Below are 19,590 nucleotides of genomic sequence, written 5' to 3'. Positions count from 1 at the left end.
AGGCCAGAATCCAGAGAGGTTTTCTGCTTCTGGATAAAAAGAGAGACAAGGCAGGGAAGCAATTAAACTTTTCTGGAAAGGCCCCCAAACATTTTAATGGTAAATTACTCGATCAAGTTAGAGGTTGAAGTAGGAGACTGAAATTATTCATACAAGGAAAAAAATCTTTTTATCTGCTTATTAAAAGGAAATTAAAATAATAAGGCAATATATACATGTGCTGTCTATGAGGCAGACTAAACTCAGAACCTACTAATAAATAAATCATAAATGCCATACAAGAGTTCTCCAATAATCAGTGATGACAAATGCATATTTTTATTCCCATCAAAAGGATCTAATCTATGTGCAATGGAGGGCTCTGTTGGCAGCCTGCCAGCAGCCCCTGGGTAGCATTGAATTTTCGTAAGACGGAGGAGATTTTGGCTGCTCTCACTCCTTTGGAGGTGTGGCCAGCTGAGATCCTAGGTTCCTGCACATGACGATGCATCTTGATACAGGTAATAGCACTTCATGCTAACATCCTTGTGATCAGCATTTCTGCATCATGGGCTTATGACATCTTTGATTTACATAGATTCCTAAGGATATTTCTGCTTAGATAAAGATTTTTCTTCCCTTTTTTAGTTGTTCAGAATGAAATTAATACCCTCTAAGCTGTTTAAACAGCCAACACCTTGACAATTCAAATGGAGATATTGTGTGTTTAGGAAGCTTGTTTTAAAAGGTACTATAATTCAGCAGAGAACAAACATAATTAAGTGAATTAAGACACAGGGGGAAAAAAGAATGGAAATTAAAGTTTATGATACTAAATTTGAAAGATTTTCTCCACTGTGTTAAATGGTCCATGCAAACAAACAGCCATTTTCATGAAAGCAAGTTCTACAGGAGGAAATATTCTGTTTGTAAATCAAGAATTCCTTCTCTACTTAGCCTGAATAGTTAATCACCTCTCTACTACCCTACCTTACATAAATTTTGTTAGTAAATCATTAAAATAGGAATGTGTTTGCATACCATTTTCTTTGTGGACAAAGGCTCCCTGAGGAGATTCTGGGATACCTTTCCAAATTGTGATTGGTTTGGGATAACCAGGGTCCATGGATCTCATTTCTTCACTGTACCTCCAGTACCTGATTTTTTTTTTAAAGGGGAGGGAAAAAAAAAATCATTTATAAGGTAGCAGATGAGTAACTAGGTATTTTTTCCTTCTAATATTTGATACATTCACTAGCCACAAATGGGAATGCTTGACTTCTTGTCTTTAAACATACTACCTGATTACAAGGAAATCTATTTGCTGACTGGACAACAGTTTCATGTAAGCAGAAAGAAGATAAAAGATTTCTGCACTTTGACAACCAAATCAGGATGCATCTCACTTTTAATTGCAGCAATTCTGATGCCTGGTGTGTCTGCACAGTAACAGAGATACAACATATGCAAAGATACATTCATGTTTTAGATAACATTTTAATCATGAAAAACAACCATAGTTTCAGATTAAAATACTCCCAGAAATTTTAACTCCTTATATGTATGCAGTACAGTAGCTTTTAATGTCATAATTAAGTAGATACAGTGTAATACAAAATTCAACCTGCTTTTGTGCCTTTTTGCCAGCCAGTCCTCCTCCAATTTAAAAACCTTACGCATGCACATTCTAGGCAACCTGAACATGTAAGAAGTATTTGCACTTGTGATTTTATTTACATGTACAGATAATTTCTTTGTTGTTACGCAGCTGGCTAAATTGCTATGCATATCTTATTATAAGCTGCTTCTGAGAATTAACATTTTGTATGTCTAGTATCTCTGTGTATCTGGATACACCAGTTGGGTGGGTTGTTTCATATTTTGATTCGTTCCACTCATTTAGAGCATAGCAGTTTAGAGCATAGTAGTCTTGGAGAATGTTTTGGGTTGTTGTTTTTTTTAATCAGTTTTATCCATGTGAAAAATCACATCAAAAGGCAGTCACGTGTCATTTCAGGACATCAAGAGCCTGAGAATATATCCCTTCAATTGATAATCTGGTCACTGCAGCAAACCTGACCCTCTTTCTAATCTGAATTCATTTGACTTCAGCTTTTAGAAACCCTTGTTGTGACCATTCCTGATACATTAAAGAGTCCATTTAGTGGATGATATTTTGTCCCTGCAAAGGTACTTAGACACTCTAATCAATCCACATCTTTTTTAAAAAGTGAAATGGTCTAAAATCCTCTGTATTTCTCCCTGTGTGGCATTTCTTTGGCTTTAAACTTCTAATGAAATTAAAAGGTGGCAGATTTCAAGTGGGTTAAGAGTTAGCAAGTTACATTAAAGAACATTTGTATTTTTTCTTTCTTATGCATAAATTATCTTTATAGCTTGATTTCTTAATCTAGTCACATATGCATCAGTAACCAGCCAACAATGTCCTTTATTTTGAAATTTAACATCTTTCAGAGTTTACATGTAGAAAGAAACAACATGTAGAAGTAGTAAACAAAGCTCTGACATCAATACGATTGCAACCAGTTCTTCTTCATCTTTTGACTCTGTGTTTCTTCTTCGTTTGCATTTTTTATCAACTACCTTACCTTTTACTCTGTCCCTTTTTCCCAGAACCCTATTTCCTACCTGCATACTTCCACTCATTTTACTTTTTTCTCTTCCAACTTTTAACCTTTTTGAGCTCCTCATTTTACACATCTGTATTTTTCCACTGGACTGCATGATGGAAATAGACAGTTCTATAGGACTTTTTAAAACATACATTGTCATTAAAAATATATCTTTAAGGACACAGCCAGTGCACACTCAAAAGTACCAAAACTACTGTTTTTTAAGAATGGATGACAAATCCTATGAGGGAAGGACTGATCATGGTACTATCTAGGCAATCTGTGCTGGAATAATGAGTGTGTCTACAGGGTAAGGAAAAGCCTAATCCTGATTCTCTTTAGCATGCCAAATGCTCACAAGCAGACTCCGCAATGATTTGAGTGATTTGAGCTTTAAAAACTACATATATTGTGCTACTGTATCTCAAAGGATAATAAAGTAACAGAGGGAAAATCAATGAAAGTGCACTTCGTGGCTTTAGAGAAAGGGAATTTGGAAAATATTTGCTTATACATGTTCTTTCCTGTATCTAATCCTATTAATGATATTCTGAACTATTGGATGACTAAGCTTTATGAAGAAAAAAATATTCATTTAAATTCTGAATGACAAAACCCAGTCACACCAGATGGGTCATGTGACAAAACCATGTGTCAAGAAATGCAGCAATATTATCTTGTTCTACACTACTCAGCTCTGGTAGGAGAGGAATGAGTAAGGGCAAAATGTTTTCTGTAGTCATCTTTTCTCCCCTCTTTAGCTTTCATACGATTATTAGGAAGAATTATCATTAGTCTTTAAATGGATCATTTCAAATATTAATAATAACAATCAATACATGAGCTGCTTTAGACATTTGAGTATTAGAATTTACAAATTGGACTTTTAAATCTTACTGGTGTTTTTCTTGGTTTGAGTTTTTTGTTTGGCTTGGTTTCACCCCTCCCCCCCTTTCCATTTTATAGCCAATATTTGATGCTTTGTATTCTATTGCTCTAACATTTTTATGTATACCCCTGTTCTGGGACATTTAACTCTGTCTAGATTCTGCCCTGGAGCTCCTTAACTAAGATTAATGTCAAAATAAAATAAGTATAGAGGTCCTTGACTTACATAAGGAGGAACATTGTTATTTTTGGTAACTTTTTGGTTCCCTTTCATTCTTACCTCCTGCCACCAGGAAGGTACATTCTCATGTGATACCTTCTTCAGGAAAAGATCCACCCCTACAGTAGACTTATACATACTACTAAAACCAGCAGGAGAATTCAACTCTAACTTTACATTAAGAAAAAACTGTGATATAAATAATACACATTGAGAAGCTTAGTGGTATATGGGTTTATTCCCACTGGTGGTCAATCTCCTGTAATAGCTCAATTATCTCTGCAAGGCTCATGTTGTTCTATCTTCTTCTAACACTCTGGCATTTATAACCTGCTGAGTTTTATTGTGCTTGTTAGCTCTAAGTAGCAACTTCTCCATCACCAGATGTTTTCTCTGATAGTTCTTTTTGTCTTCTGTTATTACCACTAGTGTTTTAGGAAAGTCTTGACTATAAGTAACTGCTCGTACATGGAAATATAAAAGGACATTGCTGTATAAAGGCTAAAGGAGTACAGGTCACATAAGATTCCTACTGTGCATACTTTCCCAGGAGTGTGGAGGTGGAAAATTATTACCTAAAATGAACATTAATATTTTAAAAATCTACTCAGCCACGGCAAGCAACTTATTTAGGTGGCCACCTTCTTTACTGTGGAAATTAATTGCTTGAAATGATACCTAGTTTTCAAACACCACAAACATTTTACTTAGTTATCTGCTTTTCTCATCAAGGGTGCTGGATATTTTTTTTTTTTAAAAAAAGCTTTTACAATAAAATTTGTTGTGGCAATCTGTAGTACAATATTCTAGTACTGCTTAAAAATGAGCAACTGTAGTGTGCTAAACATATTCTATGATGTGCATTAAATTAAGTGATCCATGAGTACTATTAGTGTCTCAAAATCCTAAATACTGCACAGTAACAAAAGCAGTCATCATACTTTTAACAATACTAATACAAACATTACAATTATTAATAAATAATAATTTTTCTCTGAGCACTTAGAATTTGCACAGTGAAACACCAATCAACAAATGGTAACATCATGAAAATCTGTCAACCCCATCCTTCATATAACTTGTAGGGATTAAAAAATTAATGAGTTCTCTTAACATCTCTATAAAGCCGACAAATATTATTTCCTTTATTTTTAGAGACAGGGAAATGAAGACACAGAGACACTAAGTGACTAATGCACGTCTCTTTCAGGACTGAAAAATACTCAGATTTTACCATCTTTTCCTGTTCTTTATTAATCACAAAAATAAGTGTCGCTTCTGAAGGGAACTGTAAGATTTATTTTAAAATAATTCCTAAGGAACTGCTCAAATTGTTCTCTAACTTCCTGGTTTAGCTGTCATTTCCCATTCTTACCTCATTTTTAAATAGTAGCAGAGATGTTATTTTCACTGACCTTAAAAAGCTTTAGATCACGCCTTGCCTGTTTATGTGCTAGAGTTTAGAAAAATGGATAAAAAGGAGCAGGTAAGAGTGTACATAACTATATTACTTTGAATATTTAAATTTAAATTTGCCACATCTACGATGTGCCTGTTGATTTCTAATACTTAAACTTTCCACTGGGTATACATACACTCATTTCAGTATAGTCACACAAATATAATTTAGGTTATAAGAAATGTGAAAACAACATGGCCTTCCAAGTTTCATTGACAGAAAATGAACTGTTTAAGTAGCTTGACTTCTCATTTTGAGAAATAGAGGAAAATATTAACATGCTTAACTAATATCCACCAAATTGATTCCTTGCAGAATCCCTGTACCTACCTATCTCCTTTGAAGAAGTAGGTTTTCCCAACATCTTCCCACCAAATTGCCGAATCAATGCCATGGGAAGGAATTCCGCTTCCAAGTGTTATCAAATCATGAGGATAACCTGGCTGGAGAGTAGTGTCCTTGAACACCCAGAACTTGTTACCTGTACAAAAGCATATAAATATACATATATAGTCTTCAGTACACTCAGTATTAATATTAATACACTGCTAAGAAATAAGAAAGACTCTCAAAGGGCTATATAGTGGTTCTGCCAAACACAATGAAATGAAAAATGTTCTATCACTGCAGATAATGCAAAATTAAATATGCCTTACAGATAACTTGCATTTATAAAACACCTTTCATTCAATAAGCCCACAGAATATTTTGGTACCAACTATATAGGGATCAAACTCAGAATGAAAATGAAGTCATCCCAAGAGGCTCTGTGGTTGATAATGTAATACATTTACAGTGATACCACACAACAGCTTTGAATTTCATGAGGAAAGAAGAGTGGATTTTAAGACAAAATGAGGTAAGAAAACTTATAAATAAATAAAAAATAGAAAATCCTATCCTCATGGAGACCATATACTTTTACTACTCTGTCTCTCCTTCTCCTCAAGAAGTGAAATTACAAAGGATGACCGGTTTATTTCTGAAATGGCCAGAGAATTTAAAATACTTTTCTTAGCATATTTTCTTTAGTGGCCTAAAGACAGCAAACTGAGGTTCTGATACTTTTCTTAGCATATTTTCTTTAGTGTGGCCTAAAGACAACAAACTGAGGTTCTGATGTCTCATAGGTGAAAACCTTGTGTTTCTGAAATTAATGGGGGATTGCCTTTAGTACCAGTGGCAGTCAGATTTAACCTCTGATTGTGGGTGATGAATCATTCAAAACCACCCAACTGACTTAATAGGTGCTGGTAATACAAGGTAGCTGTACGACTCTACCTGGTGTTAGCACAGTGTGTACACAAACCTCAGGTTACCTAAACTGTCTTAAATATGAAGAATAGCCTACTGCCTTCTGTACAGAGTGTTCAGTGGTTGAATCCCTACTGTTGCAGTTACTAGCGAAATATATTGTCTATATAGAGGAATGCATGTCTACAGAAGCAGCCGTTGTGCCAGTGTGTACCCCCCTCATACATTTTGGAGAGGATGCTTCCTGGCTCTTGTAACTGGATAGCTTACCTCACCAGCCCACAACTCCAGTTTCCCAGCTTCAGTTTGCTCTAGCATCCTAGGCAAGCTCTTCTTCCTCACTGAACACTTCCACAATTATCTCACCCGGTTCATCATCTCATATTAAGCCTTTAGTTTAACACTTTCCCCAATAATTGTGTTGTCCTCCAGAATCTTTACTAGGGTCTTCTCAACATATGGTGCCTCCTGTCTTATTCTTGCAACTATCTTCTCCTTTTTACATTTTTGCTTTCTTCAAATTCTTCTCCAAAATACACTCCTCACCTGTGTCTTTTTAGTAGAGACTTTCAAACACAGAAAGCTTTGGTTGAAAAAGGGGAATAAAGATCCTCATATGCCCCCTAGAAATAGGGAAAAGGGAGCATAATTTGCATTTTAGTACTTATCTGAAGAGCTTGCTTTGAGGCCTCTGTTGTGTAGGAACCATGTGCTTATTTTTCCTTCAAAGCACTACCTTCATCTGTGTTTCTAAAAAGCATTGCTATTTTTGGTAATAATATCACTGAAGGAAAAGATATTCTTTGACATCATGTAGACCCTTCTGAGTTACATCACAGAAAGGTCTAGAGAAGACCTATGGTCAAGTATTGTAAAGGCTGCCCAGGGAGGTGATGGAACCACCATCCCTGGAGGTGTTTAAAAAAATTGTAGATGTGGTGTTTAGGGACATGGTTTAGTGATGGTCTTGGCAGTCCTGGGTTAACGGTTGGACCTGATGATCTCAAAGGTCTTTTCCAACCTAAATGATTCTGTGAGTCTATGATTCTGTGAATACATATATGAACTGACCTGTTGGATACTTCACTTTGGTCTGTCCATTGTTATTTTTTATGATGACATTTAAAATATATGGGGAAAAGGTTAAAAATATATTTTACTCAAACACATTTGGAAAGAGATGGTAAGAGATAAAGTCGTGGTTGTCCATAGTAGTCATTGCACTTACCTGTAAGGCTAAGCAGGCTGTTACACAGACTTAGGAGGTTAAGGTACTGTGCTGTATAAATATTTTATAAGGAAATGTAATATTACCCCAAAGATCTAGGATCATGTGTATGCCAGAGTCACCAAGAGGGAAAATCTGGAGAGTTGTTTTGCAGTTGGTTTTATATTTTAGCTGACCCTCAGTGGTATTAAATGTTTGTTTAAAGTAAGGGGATTTTTAATCTCCCTGTTTGCACTGTAGTGATTTAAAGCATATTTTCATTTTATCACAGTTTTAATTAGGAGAGGGGATATAGTTTCAGTCCCTCCCATGCTGGGTTTCCAGAGTAAATTTTTTATCAGCTTCTTTACAGCTGCTTGTCACCCACTTCCAAGCACAGACGCTACAGTTCAGTCAAAAGATTCGTCTTCTCTTCCCTACCAGTTGAAGGAAGAAAGGGTTCAAACAATGAGTATGTACAGAGCCATTTGAAGTACTGAAAATAAAAGAGACACAGAGGTCTATTAAGAAGTCATGGAAAGCTGAGGTCTGTGTTGACCTGGGATTAGGGTCTGTGCTAACCTGGCAAGTACCCTTACTGAGATTCCTTACAAAATTCACTTATAGAGCTTGATTACACTGGGTGAGGATCTTCAGGCATTCACTGTCCCTCCTCCCATGTGGTTTTGCCAACTCACATGACTGGACACAGAAGGCTTCAGATGGTAATGACAGTTTCAAATGCAACGATAAGAGAAGTCATGCATTTTGGACCTTACTAGTTAGTACTTCTGGTGTGAACAACAGATGGCATCCAGTGAATGATACTGAGCCAGCTCATTTCTGTTTCAGAAGATCATTCAAAATGACAGCTGTTGCACAGCATTGAGAGGCATATGCTGTGATGTATGTAATGCTATTACCTTTCTCTGTGCCTCACAAGGAATAAACGTAACACCGGTTGTTAGGAATAGATCATTATCAGCCATACCCAACAAGTCAAATTTACCTATTAACAAGATCAGGTCATACCAAAATAAATAAGGGTTGAGCACACACCATTATAAGTGACAGCACAACTAAGCCAGGAATTTGTTGCATATTCATATAGACTGAAGTAGAAGGGAAGTGTAGATGTGGGAACAGCAGACTTAGAAACTAAATTCTTCTTCACATAATTTCTTAATAAGAACCAAATTATTTCTGGGTAAATAGAGAAAAGGTAAATTTAACAGTATTTTACGGAGACAGTGGGGCATTGAGAGCTCTAACATACATGGCCAAAACTTCCATTGATGCTACCTAGAGGGAATTGTATTTAACATCTGCTTTGGAGACACGTTTGGTCTGCTAGAACTGTGTCAATTGTTAATGGGAAGGACTGTATATAAGAAATCCAAATGTTCCATCTGGCTGACAGTTTTCACTTTGTTTGTTGGGGGGGTTGTTTGTTTGTTTGTTTGTTTCAGGGGGGTTTAGGTGATTTGTTGTTGGGTCTGTTGGTTTAGGGTTTTTTTCTGTTTAGCTTCTGTCCCTCAGCTGGAGGAAAGTGGGATCAGAGGATTTTCAAAAAACAGAAAAAACTGAGAAGCTTTCAAACTCCAAATATTAGGAGGAGTTAGAGCCGAAAATCAGTGCAAAACTTGCCTGGTTGTGATGAGAATTAACTCCTTTTATTTCTAGCTTATATTTATGTACCTTAAAATGTATTAAAAATGAATCCTTAAATCAGTATGCTTTCATTTAGCTCATATTGCACTTCCACTAGTGAATAATCAATACACCTCATTAATGTGATTATAATGGAAATAAAGAATTTATGACAAAACTAAAATTGTTATAGTTTGATCCTTCTTATAGATAACTAATGATCGTTCAGAGTCCTAGCTTATGCTAGCTTGGCAGAAACCATTGTATTTATTTTACAAATTTGTTTTTTAAGGTCAGTTGGTGGGTTTGTTATGCTCATGGAGAATAAAGCACCACATGTTTCCGGAAGTCTGGGCAACCTGCTGAATGTTTCACCTCTCTGCTTTTATTTTCTAATGTAAGATCTAGTATGATAACAAGTAGAATGGTAAAGTCACAAGCTGAGGATGAAGCAAGTGATAAAAAAGTCAAAATGTCTTACTTGTTGCAACAATGCTTTGTCAAATATCATCACTGTAGGGAAACAATTGAGAAGGATGAACTGTGACTGCAATTATTTGAAGTCTTTCAACATGTATATTTGACATTCTAAAAAAAATACTGGAAATAAAGGATATCTGTATTGCCATGCTTCACTTAAAATATTGAATATTTAACTCCAGATATTTTTCAGACTATTAACTACCTACTAACTACTGCAAACAATTATGCAGTTTTTAGCAAATGTAGTTCTTCCTTTGTAGAATCAGAATCCTAAATAGTTGTGCTTCTGGGCTGTCAGCAACCAAGACTTTTGTTCATGTTATTTACAATGTGTGTAGTGCAAGATCTGTGTGGGATATAGCATCTAATCACTGTGTTACAGTGATGAAACAAATTCTCAAAACTTTTAGGAATCATATTCAACCAAAGCCAGTTAAATCTAACCCTGAAGTTTGAGGTTTTTTCTTCAGTCATCCTTGCTCTTAATTTTGGTCTTTCAAGCCAGGATCAAATATTGTCATACTAAAATCCCCAAATTATTATTCATGCTTCCTTTATTCACATCCTCTCTTTCCCACATCAAGTTTCTGTCATATCTCTGCTCCATGATCTAACACTATAGTAAATCTATTTTTCAAAATAAAACTGTCAAGCAGTGGGATAAGTGCAGCTGAAAGTTATGATGGTGGCACTGGTAGTATGAGTTTTACAGCAGCATTTCTATTGCTACATTTGGTTTACCATAACATTTGAAAGTGCAGATGGCTTGACAATTTCATTTTTAGCACCATATAAATTCCCACAGGTACACAGAATAAATTTTACTATTCACGTTTCCTCATTGAAAAAAAAAAAAAAAAAGAAAAAAAAGTATCATTCTGGTGCCATCTTCTTATTATCATTCAGCATGGACACCAGCAGTGAATAATAACAATTTAAACATCTGTTTTTTATAAGCAGCCAACCACCAGATATTGCTATGAACTTTATGAGCTTTAGAAGGCACAAGGAGACAGGCTAAATATCTTAAGCCATGTATAACAAGCAAGCATCACTTTGTACTACAAGCACACCACTAAATTTTTACAGTTGTTTTTCCTTGTGAAAATAAATATTGATGCAAAAAACCCAACAAAACAAAACAAAATAAAAAAGGAAATAAAAGTTAAAATGGTAAAATTAAAAAGAAAAGAAAAATAAAAACCAATGGCATTTCAAAACTAAAGAAGACACTTGATCCAATATTCTTGAACTTGATTCATCTTGATTTTCTACAGATATCTAACACATTATGCATAATCCTCAAGTATTCTCAGGAGAGTAATGTCAGATAGGTAAGAATATAGTGATAGATTTTATTAGCACAAATTAAGAATAACTACATTTATCATAGCAAAATCATAAGCTATAAAAACGTTTCAAAGGTTCATCAATAAATGTTCCATCCTGAGCTGACATATCATTTGCATATGACTTATATTTTATAACATAGCTCCCATTTAAAAAAATAATTTTTTTAAATACTTTTATAAATTTTCTAATCTATACTTCTACTACTGAATGAATCTAACTGTATACACAAAGACAGGAAAACTCTAATGGTAATCAAAAAAAGTAATAAAAATCTAAATCTGTTTTATAATTTAAATCAACTGTTTAAAATTTGATGTTTGCCATCCTGAAGGACAAGGATTGAAACAAATCAAATAGAGCGTAGATTATTGAAAATAAATGAAATTTATATATTTCTAAAAAGATAAACAGTGTGTTTTAATACAGGATAGCTCATAAGGTCTATCCTGAGTGCATCTTAAATACAGAACATTGTTCATCCTGAATTTATGACAGCGTAGGCATGTAAAGAGAAGTAAGTTGGAAATTACTCACTAGCAGTGGCAGATGAGTAAATTGGCTTACTGCTTTCTTCACCTTCCTCAAAGAGTAGAGATACTGCTCCACAAGTATGAAAGCATGAGTGAAAATCAGTCAGCCACAGGAGGCCCTGTTTCACACTAGCAAAAAAGCCTCCAAAGTGAGTGAAAGAGAGTAATGGAGAGGGAAGGTGTCCTTGGAACATTTGAGCATCTGAAGAAGCAGCAGTGGCTTTTCTGAAGGGAGGATATTTACACACTGACCTGTTTCTCCAAAACACACCAGATATTCAAAACTCTATACCTTACAGGGAATTGGATGTTACAGATACCTTGAGAAGAAGCTTTGCAGACTTCAAAAATCTGCAAGTAAATGCTGTCATCACTCAAACACCACACTTTTCTGCCATGATGAACTGACCAGTCTTGAAGTGATTTGGAAAATGTTCTCTGAGGTGCACATAGTGACATTATTCCAGTCCAAGCTCTATGATAGCCTTCACTCCATATTTTCTATTTTTTCTACATGTTGGCTTAGGGATGTGCTTTGTGAACACATCTGTATGCAAGACTTCAAATGTAAAGATCCTTGGTTTGACCAGTTTTAGATCGGTAAAGCACACTACCTGGATAACATAATCTACTTGGTCATCATCTTAGCAATAATCAACTTGTCTATTTATATCACCTTTGGGAGGAAGACATATACCCTTCCCAGGAAAAAATTTTGTGAGGGAATGGAAGAAACAAGACAATTGTTACCTACAGTCTGTTTATATATACTTCTGTAATCATGTTCCACAAGGCAGCTGAAATCCTTGGCTAACAGGAATTTTCAAGGGCACACATACAAAAGACTCAGCTAAACCTATTGATTCTGTGGCAGTGGAAAACCATGAATTACACTGATATGCAAACACCATCAGGTAGATACTGGAAGTCATGTAGAGGAAGTGGCAGAGAAGCAAAAAGTCAGAAAAATCGCAGAAGGAAACATGAGGACTTTTGACCATAGCAAACAAAGGGACAATAGAAATGTCACTTGAAAAATAATTGAAGGAACATTGAAAAGAAAGCAGGTGGGAAAATACCTGCAACAGAAAATCCAAGTATCATAAGATAACAGCTAGAAAACACAAAACTAGCTGGTCTGAAATCACAGAATCACAGAATGGTTGAGGTTGGAAGGGACCTCTGGAGATCTAGTCCAATCCCCTGCTAAAGCAGGTAATCCAAGAGCAAGTTGCAGAGTCACGTCCAGGCTGGTTTTTAATGTCTCCAGAGCAGACTCCACAACCTCTCTGGGCAGCCTCTTCCAGTGCTCTGTCACCCTCAAAGAAAAGTTCTTCCTCACATTCGGGTGGAGCTTCCTGTGTTGCAGTTTGTGCCCCTTGTCCTGTTGCTGGGCACCACTGAAAAGAGCCCAGCCCCATCCTGTTAACCCTTCCCCTCAAGATACTTGTAGACATTGATAAGGTCCCCTCTCAGCCTTTTCTTCTCCAGGCTAAACAGGCCCAGCTCTCTCAGCCTTTCCTCAGAAGGTAGATGTTCAAGTCTCCTAATCAGACAGCATAAGCTGGGGGTGATGAGGAAGGAAAGGAACACAATATTCTGACTTCTAAGACCACAATCCTGCTGCTTGTGCTTCCTTTAATTAATCCTGATTATTTAATGTCCCAGGTAGAAAATAGAGAAGTTCTTCTTCTGTTTTTTATTATCTATAACCTATAGACAATGTTTTCATAGTGAATAAAATACTATGTCTAGCTCCCTGTTAATGATTCCACTTGTAAAAATTAATTTTTGATATAACAACTTAAAAAATATCTGTTTTTTTAATGAGTTAAGTGAATCAGTCACGTAACTAAACAGCTGAATCATTTTTCACATATCTATTCAGTTCCTTCTTTCTTCTTCCACATTATTATCTTATAAAACATACTTTACATGGTTTTCACTCTTTTGTTGCTAGCTGCTAAATGGGTATTTATTTAACATATAGGATAATTTTCTCATTAAATTAAAATTAGATGCATGTTCAAGAACTTTAATTTTGCAGAACAGCTGATGCCTGGAGTGAAACTTTGAAAAGAATGATTAGCAACAATTCAATCCATACAACATATTTTCTGGAGTTTTTGCTTCTTTAAAAATACTAAATACATATCTATGAAAAAGATACTTAATTCTCCCCACCTGAAAATCCTTGCATCACAATCACAGTTCTCAGATGAAACATGCTACAGTGCAGTACAGTGACATATATGTATCACAAATGTAATTTAAATATATGCAAATTTAATTTGTAAAAAGAAGAGCCAAAACCACAATAAAAAAAAAAATAGCTGTTCATTCTAGCTTCTGAATCCACATCTTTCAAGAGAGATTTCACAGTATATCATTGCATTGGTATGTCTATTATTTATACTTCCACATTTTTACTGAATATATAAGAGTAAGTGATCTGATTCTCTGAATGGTAAGAAGAAATTAAAGCTTTATGTAGTTGCCAAAATGAGAAAACATAACTCATATATTCTTCATTTAGCTACCAATTTACAACATGATTTACAAATCATTAGTAAAAATAAGAAATCATCACAGCCAAAAGTATTACACAAAATCTTACTTTTCTTCTTTTCTTACCTTTAAAGAAGACAAAATTCCCCTCACTGTTTTCATAAACTGCATCAATGCTGGGAGGCAGTCCCCTCCAGAAGTAGGTAATCTGCATGGGGTATCCATCCATCACCCTGTTGTTTCTGACTCGCCAAAACCACTGATCCTGGAAACCAAATATACATCTCTTACTATGCTTTGAGGCATTTGTATGTCTTCAGCTGCTGTCCTGAAAATACTGAACAGACTATCCTAGCATTTTTAGAACATGACCTCTCCCCATTCGCATAACCATATTTGTGTTTGCAGTCGTGCCACATCCACACATTACAAATGTGTCGGAGCTAGCTGGTCCTGGAGGTGGGAATAAGTTACCTATGTGAACTGTGTGTTTGGTGTAGATAGCCTTCAGAAGAACGTACAGCATGCTGTATGAGATGACATAACTTTCTCAGCATCATTCCTATAAGGGGCCCAACTTAACATTTGTGGACTGACTACAAGTGCTTTTACACTGAACTGTACGCGTATGTGTAAGTCTAATGTAATGGGACTACAGACAGGCTTTGAAGAAAAACTAATTCTGCAAGCCATTTGCAGTGGCTGCTAACAGTGAAAGGTTGACAGATACAGCTGTAACATTACTACATCAGTCTGACTAGAACTACACTTTGGTGACAACTTTACTGTAGTGAAGATTTGCAGTCTTTCCATGTAATAGCAAATCAAATGGTTAATATTACAGCCAGTTACAGGTGCTAAATCCAGTGTCCTGGTAAATCTCTCTTAGTTTGTTGCCATTTAAAATGTTTTCTCCCTGTGGGATATGGTATTACTTTCAGTGACAGTCATAGGGAAGTTGCATTGTTGAGAAACATTCAAGTTGAGAAATCAGAATGTGACAGATTAGGTGAGTGTTGATAAAGATGTTGTTGTACCTCTTCAGCTCTTATAACAACAGCAGTTCCAGTTCATCCAATATTTAGAGATGAAGGATAGGGTAAACAAGTATTTAACTTTTTACATACATTTGCACATGTTTACAGTATTACTATTATATAAAACAAAACCCTTTAAATGTTAAAAAAAAGTGCTATTCTGTCAGGTATCTGTCACAGTTTCACATGGCAGTTCAGCCTTCTTTCTGTACAGGTCAACTTGCCAAGCAAAAGAGAATTGTGCTCTTATGGGAATGGGCACAGCTTAGAGAGAAGATTAATACTTTGCAGGAGCAGGCTTGTGATGAACTGTATTTATCATCTTTCCAGATCTGAGATCACAGCTCTCTAATTGTTTATCTTTCCAATGACTCAAAAATTTATACATCTCTACAAAAAGTATTAGCCATACAAATACAAAACAGCTCAATATATATACAAAAACGTATCTTAATTGTGAGCATAAATAAGTCTAAAATTTGAAAGAGTTGTTTTGAGTCCCAGATTTCTGGGAACTTTAGCATTAAAAAAAGTTCAGATAGCTTACACAACCTTAAAAATATTATATCGAAAAGCTGCAATTCTCTGGAAATAATACTACTAAAATCCCTCACATTTTTTCATGTTTTGCTATTTCATTACCAGTGTAACAAAGTTACATTATTCTCACCTGATTAGACTCCTATTTTGAGCTTCAGTTGTTTGGTTTTGTTTGTTTGATTTTTTTTATTGTAAGAGGTATTATAACTTTTAAGGCAGGTCAATAAAGCAATTTTTTAGGATTAATTGACTAAATTCCAGTAAGAGAACTGGCAGAAGTGGGGGAATACAGCTTAGAGATACAAGTATTTAGGAAGGCCTAACTGAATCATGTGCTCGGAATGCCAGAACAGATGTCAACCTCTGATATTTTTTATTATAGCATGTAGATAAGACAAGAGTCCTTTGAAAAATTATAATAGGGGGAATAGACTCAAACCGATATTTGGAAGTAATTTTTCATTGAAACAGTAATAAATGCTTGAAATGGATTTTCAGGTCAGAATTTTGAGGCATCATCAATCTAGGAACGACTTAGGGAGGAATGATGTAATAATAAGTCTCAATAGGCCAAACAGTTCTTTGTCCTCTCCAAACATCTGTAAAATGCTTTCCTATAAAAAGCCAGGCAGTATCTCAGAGATCAGTTATTAAAGTTTAAAGAAAAGAACAAACAAGTAGCAAGCTTCAGTGATTTAAAAGTGCAGTCTTTGTGATATCTGTTACTACCTTCAGTACAATGCAATACTCCAGTCTTGTCTTCTTCACCCAGAGATAGAGATAACCCTTTTTATTTATCTGAATTTGGTTGCAAAAATACATCTTAGAAAACAATGTTTAGTGGCATGAAGGAACATATCCAGCTCTCATAAAATGTCCTCCAACTCAGAAGGACATGGATCAAGTTGTGGGTACAAAACAAGCAGGATATGTAAAACTGAACAAAGGCTGACTACTTAGCTGAATACAAAAGGACTTAAGTACACACATAATCACTTCATCAACAAAAGTCGTCAATGAAATGCTCAAGCTTCCAGGAGTTTCCCAATAGAATGCACATACTCCAGAAAGTCTGGACCTCAGGTCTATAGACAAAGCTTGTAACATTCTAGGTTGGCTAATTAATCTCAACTCTTAGCTAGTACACCAAAGCAGGTCTTGCAAATCACATTATTGTGTGTTATAAGAGAAGAACTTCTGTAGTTCTAATGACAGAAATGATCTTCTTTTGATCAGACTTCAATTACATTGTTAAATATTCAATCAAGTCCATTGACTTGTGTTGTTTTGTTTTGTTTCGTTTTGTTTCATTTAAAACCCCCCAAAATACCAAAACAAAACAAACCCCTCCCAAACTTCAAATAGTCATGGCTATATTGAATAGTTGACAAACCTCCAAGTGTTAAGATAGAGGTGGCCAGAGTAGGAAGCAGTCATTTTAGTTTGGCAGTACTGCAGTGCTGACTGGAGAGTACTATCCCATCATGGTGATTACTGGTATAATATCAATGTCAATGGAATGACCTCAGTAAAGAGACTAAATATGCATTCTTGAAAGAAATTGAGTATGTAACAAACACAGTTTTCGTAGTGCAACAAAACCGTAAAATCAACAAGTCAACAGAGATACTCTTCTCGTGAATGAGTTACGTTTCAGCCTTAGTGATTTGTGGAATACATCTGCATTAACTAATTTTGATAAGAAGGCCAATAAAATTATATTCTGCAGATTTGGTATTGAGTTGCATGTTGAATTGTGTATTTCATATTTATTTTAAGCAATCTGCAGCATAATAGTGAGATTATTCTTATTTATTTTTTTGTTCAAATTCCTTAGAAAGCCAATAATTTGCTGTACTATACCACAATTAAAATTTTCACAGTAATACTATTATGGCAAAGCTGGAATGTTTGGTTCATGCAGCATAACCCCAGGAATTTGGTTTTAAATATATATTTATGGTAATGTCAATATTATGTATCCATAAGCTTTCAACAAGAAATCAAATTACATGACAAGAAATTAATTCAGCAGGGTGTTACTGTGTGTACATATCGGTCCTGGACTTTTCACCTGAGACTGATACTAGAAGAGTCTCCTTTATCCTATAATCATTTTAGAGATACTTCCAAAAGAAATGGTATCAAACATGATAAAATAAAAAATCATGGATCTTCAAGATCTTTTCTTTTTTCTTAATATGTACCTTGTTACTTCCCGAACTCTACAAAAATATTGAGACTACTACTTCTGTACTAATATTACTAGGTTAGTATTCAGTGAATTACATAAGAACAACTGATTTGACCAGATGTATATGTCTACAATGCAAAAATCTGTTTAGATATGAACCACTGAACCTGGCACAATAAAGGTCCCTCATAGGAACATTCTAAGGCAAGCTTCACTTGGTTGTTTACTTCTCTGCACTGATTAAAAATGGAACCTAGCAACCTGGATCCTGTTTAGATGTCTACAAAGTACAAAGTGGGCATCTAAATGCAAGTAAGATAAACCCCGTCCTTTCTCTACTTTTTGTCTCCTGGGTTCAATCTGTCATAATGCAAAGACACATAAAGATGAGCACACAGGACCAGACCAGGCATCACCTAGGCCTGTATCCTATCTCCAGTGGAGTCGTTGGCAAATCGACACATAACACTTTAGCCCTGACATGATCAGGCAGTTGGACTAGGTGATCATTGCAGGTCCCTTCGAACTGCACTATTCCATTCCATTCCATTCCATTCTATTCTATTCTGTTCTATTCTGTTCTATTCTGTTCTGTTCTGTTCTATTCTGTTCTGTTCTGTTCTGCCGTGCCCTGCCCTGCCCTGCCCTGTTCCATCACAATAAACACAAAGGGAACATGCAATGACATCTCTCTGATACACTCACCCAGTCATCCATAACTTGCGATTCAGGGACCACCTGAATCAAAGGTGATAATTTTGTGATTAATAGCACTTGACAGACTTTTACTCCTTTGGATTCCTTCCTAAACACATGCAAATTCAGAGCATCCACAGCTGTCTGCAGGAATATATATGACAATCTAACAACCCACACTGTCAAAAGCCATAAGCAACCAGCAACAGTCACAGCTGCTAACTGGTGTTCAGCCCTCGTTCACCTTATTTCTTTTTCTTTATCACCAAGAATAGTAGCACTTTGACTGCAAGGTCTAATCCATGATCTTTGTTGCTTCATGTTAAAACCACCTTGTAGACTAAATCCTTCTGCTTGTTTTCAGGAAACCTCTCTATACTGTAGCACATCTGGCTAACATTAAGGCTAAAGATCTGTGCCTTGAAATAAGTTCTTCCTGTGCCATTGCCTTTAATGTCTAAATATTCCAATCTGAAGCATAATTGTGAACACAACATAGCATGCTCTCCTGCTGATGAATCCCGTAGACTCCGTATTTTCCAGCTCTGGTTTTCAGTAGATTTACATGTCACTACAATAATCATGAACAATGGGGTGTTTCTCATCTGAAAAGACCCTACAGGTTTCCACAAAACTAAAATCTTGAAAATGTATGATTTTAGCATTTCTGTGGTCTTACTTAAACAGACAGAAGCAGGCATGATTGCAAATAGATGTATTTTAATATATAGCCAGACCAACAAGAATAAGCAAATATCTGGAAATGTCAGGCAGCAGAACTGGAAGTCTGGATCATTTTTAAGATGGGTAAGGTAGGTGTTGGCAGAAGTTGATAGAATAATTACATTACGTAAATTTAATTGTCTTGGCTGACTTTCCTGTGAACACACTGGACTCAACGGTTTTATACTGCCAGAGTTCAAACTGTGGAACTCAAGCTAAAATCTAGCATGTGGCTG

At 35.7% G+C, this 19,590-nt stretch overlaps 1 protein-coding gene across 1 annotated transcript in view; it reads right to left on the bottom strand.

Moving 5' to 3' along the window:
• Positions 1-19,590, bottom strand: part of MMP16 (matrix metallopeptidase 16) — a 194,180-nt gene that overhangs the window by 13,122 nt on the left and 161,468 nt on the right. Inside the window, exons 7-9 of the mRNA XM_037379400.1 lie at positions 14,291-14,429; positions 5,510-5,660; positions 1,021-1,136 (exon numbers count right to left, since the gene is read on the bottom strand). Of these exons, the coding sequence (XP_037235297.1) occupies positions 1,021-1,136; positions 5,510-5,660; positions 14,291-14,429 (406 nt within the window). The remainder of the gene's footprint in view (positions 1-1,020; positions 1,137-5,509; positions 5,661-14,290; positions 14,430-19,590) is intronic.

Source organism: Falco rusticolus, chromosome 3, assembly GCF_015220075.1.
Source record: "Falco rusticolus isolate bFalRus1 chromosome 3, bFalRus1.pri, whole genome shotgun sequence".
In the NCBI taxonomy this organism is placed as follows: Eukaryota; Metazoa; Chordata; class Aves; order Falconiformes; family Falconidae; genus Falco; species Falco rusticolus.
This window is presented reverse-complemented; position numbering and strand designations above follow the sequence as displayed.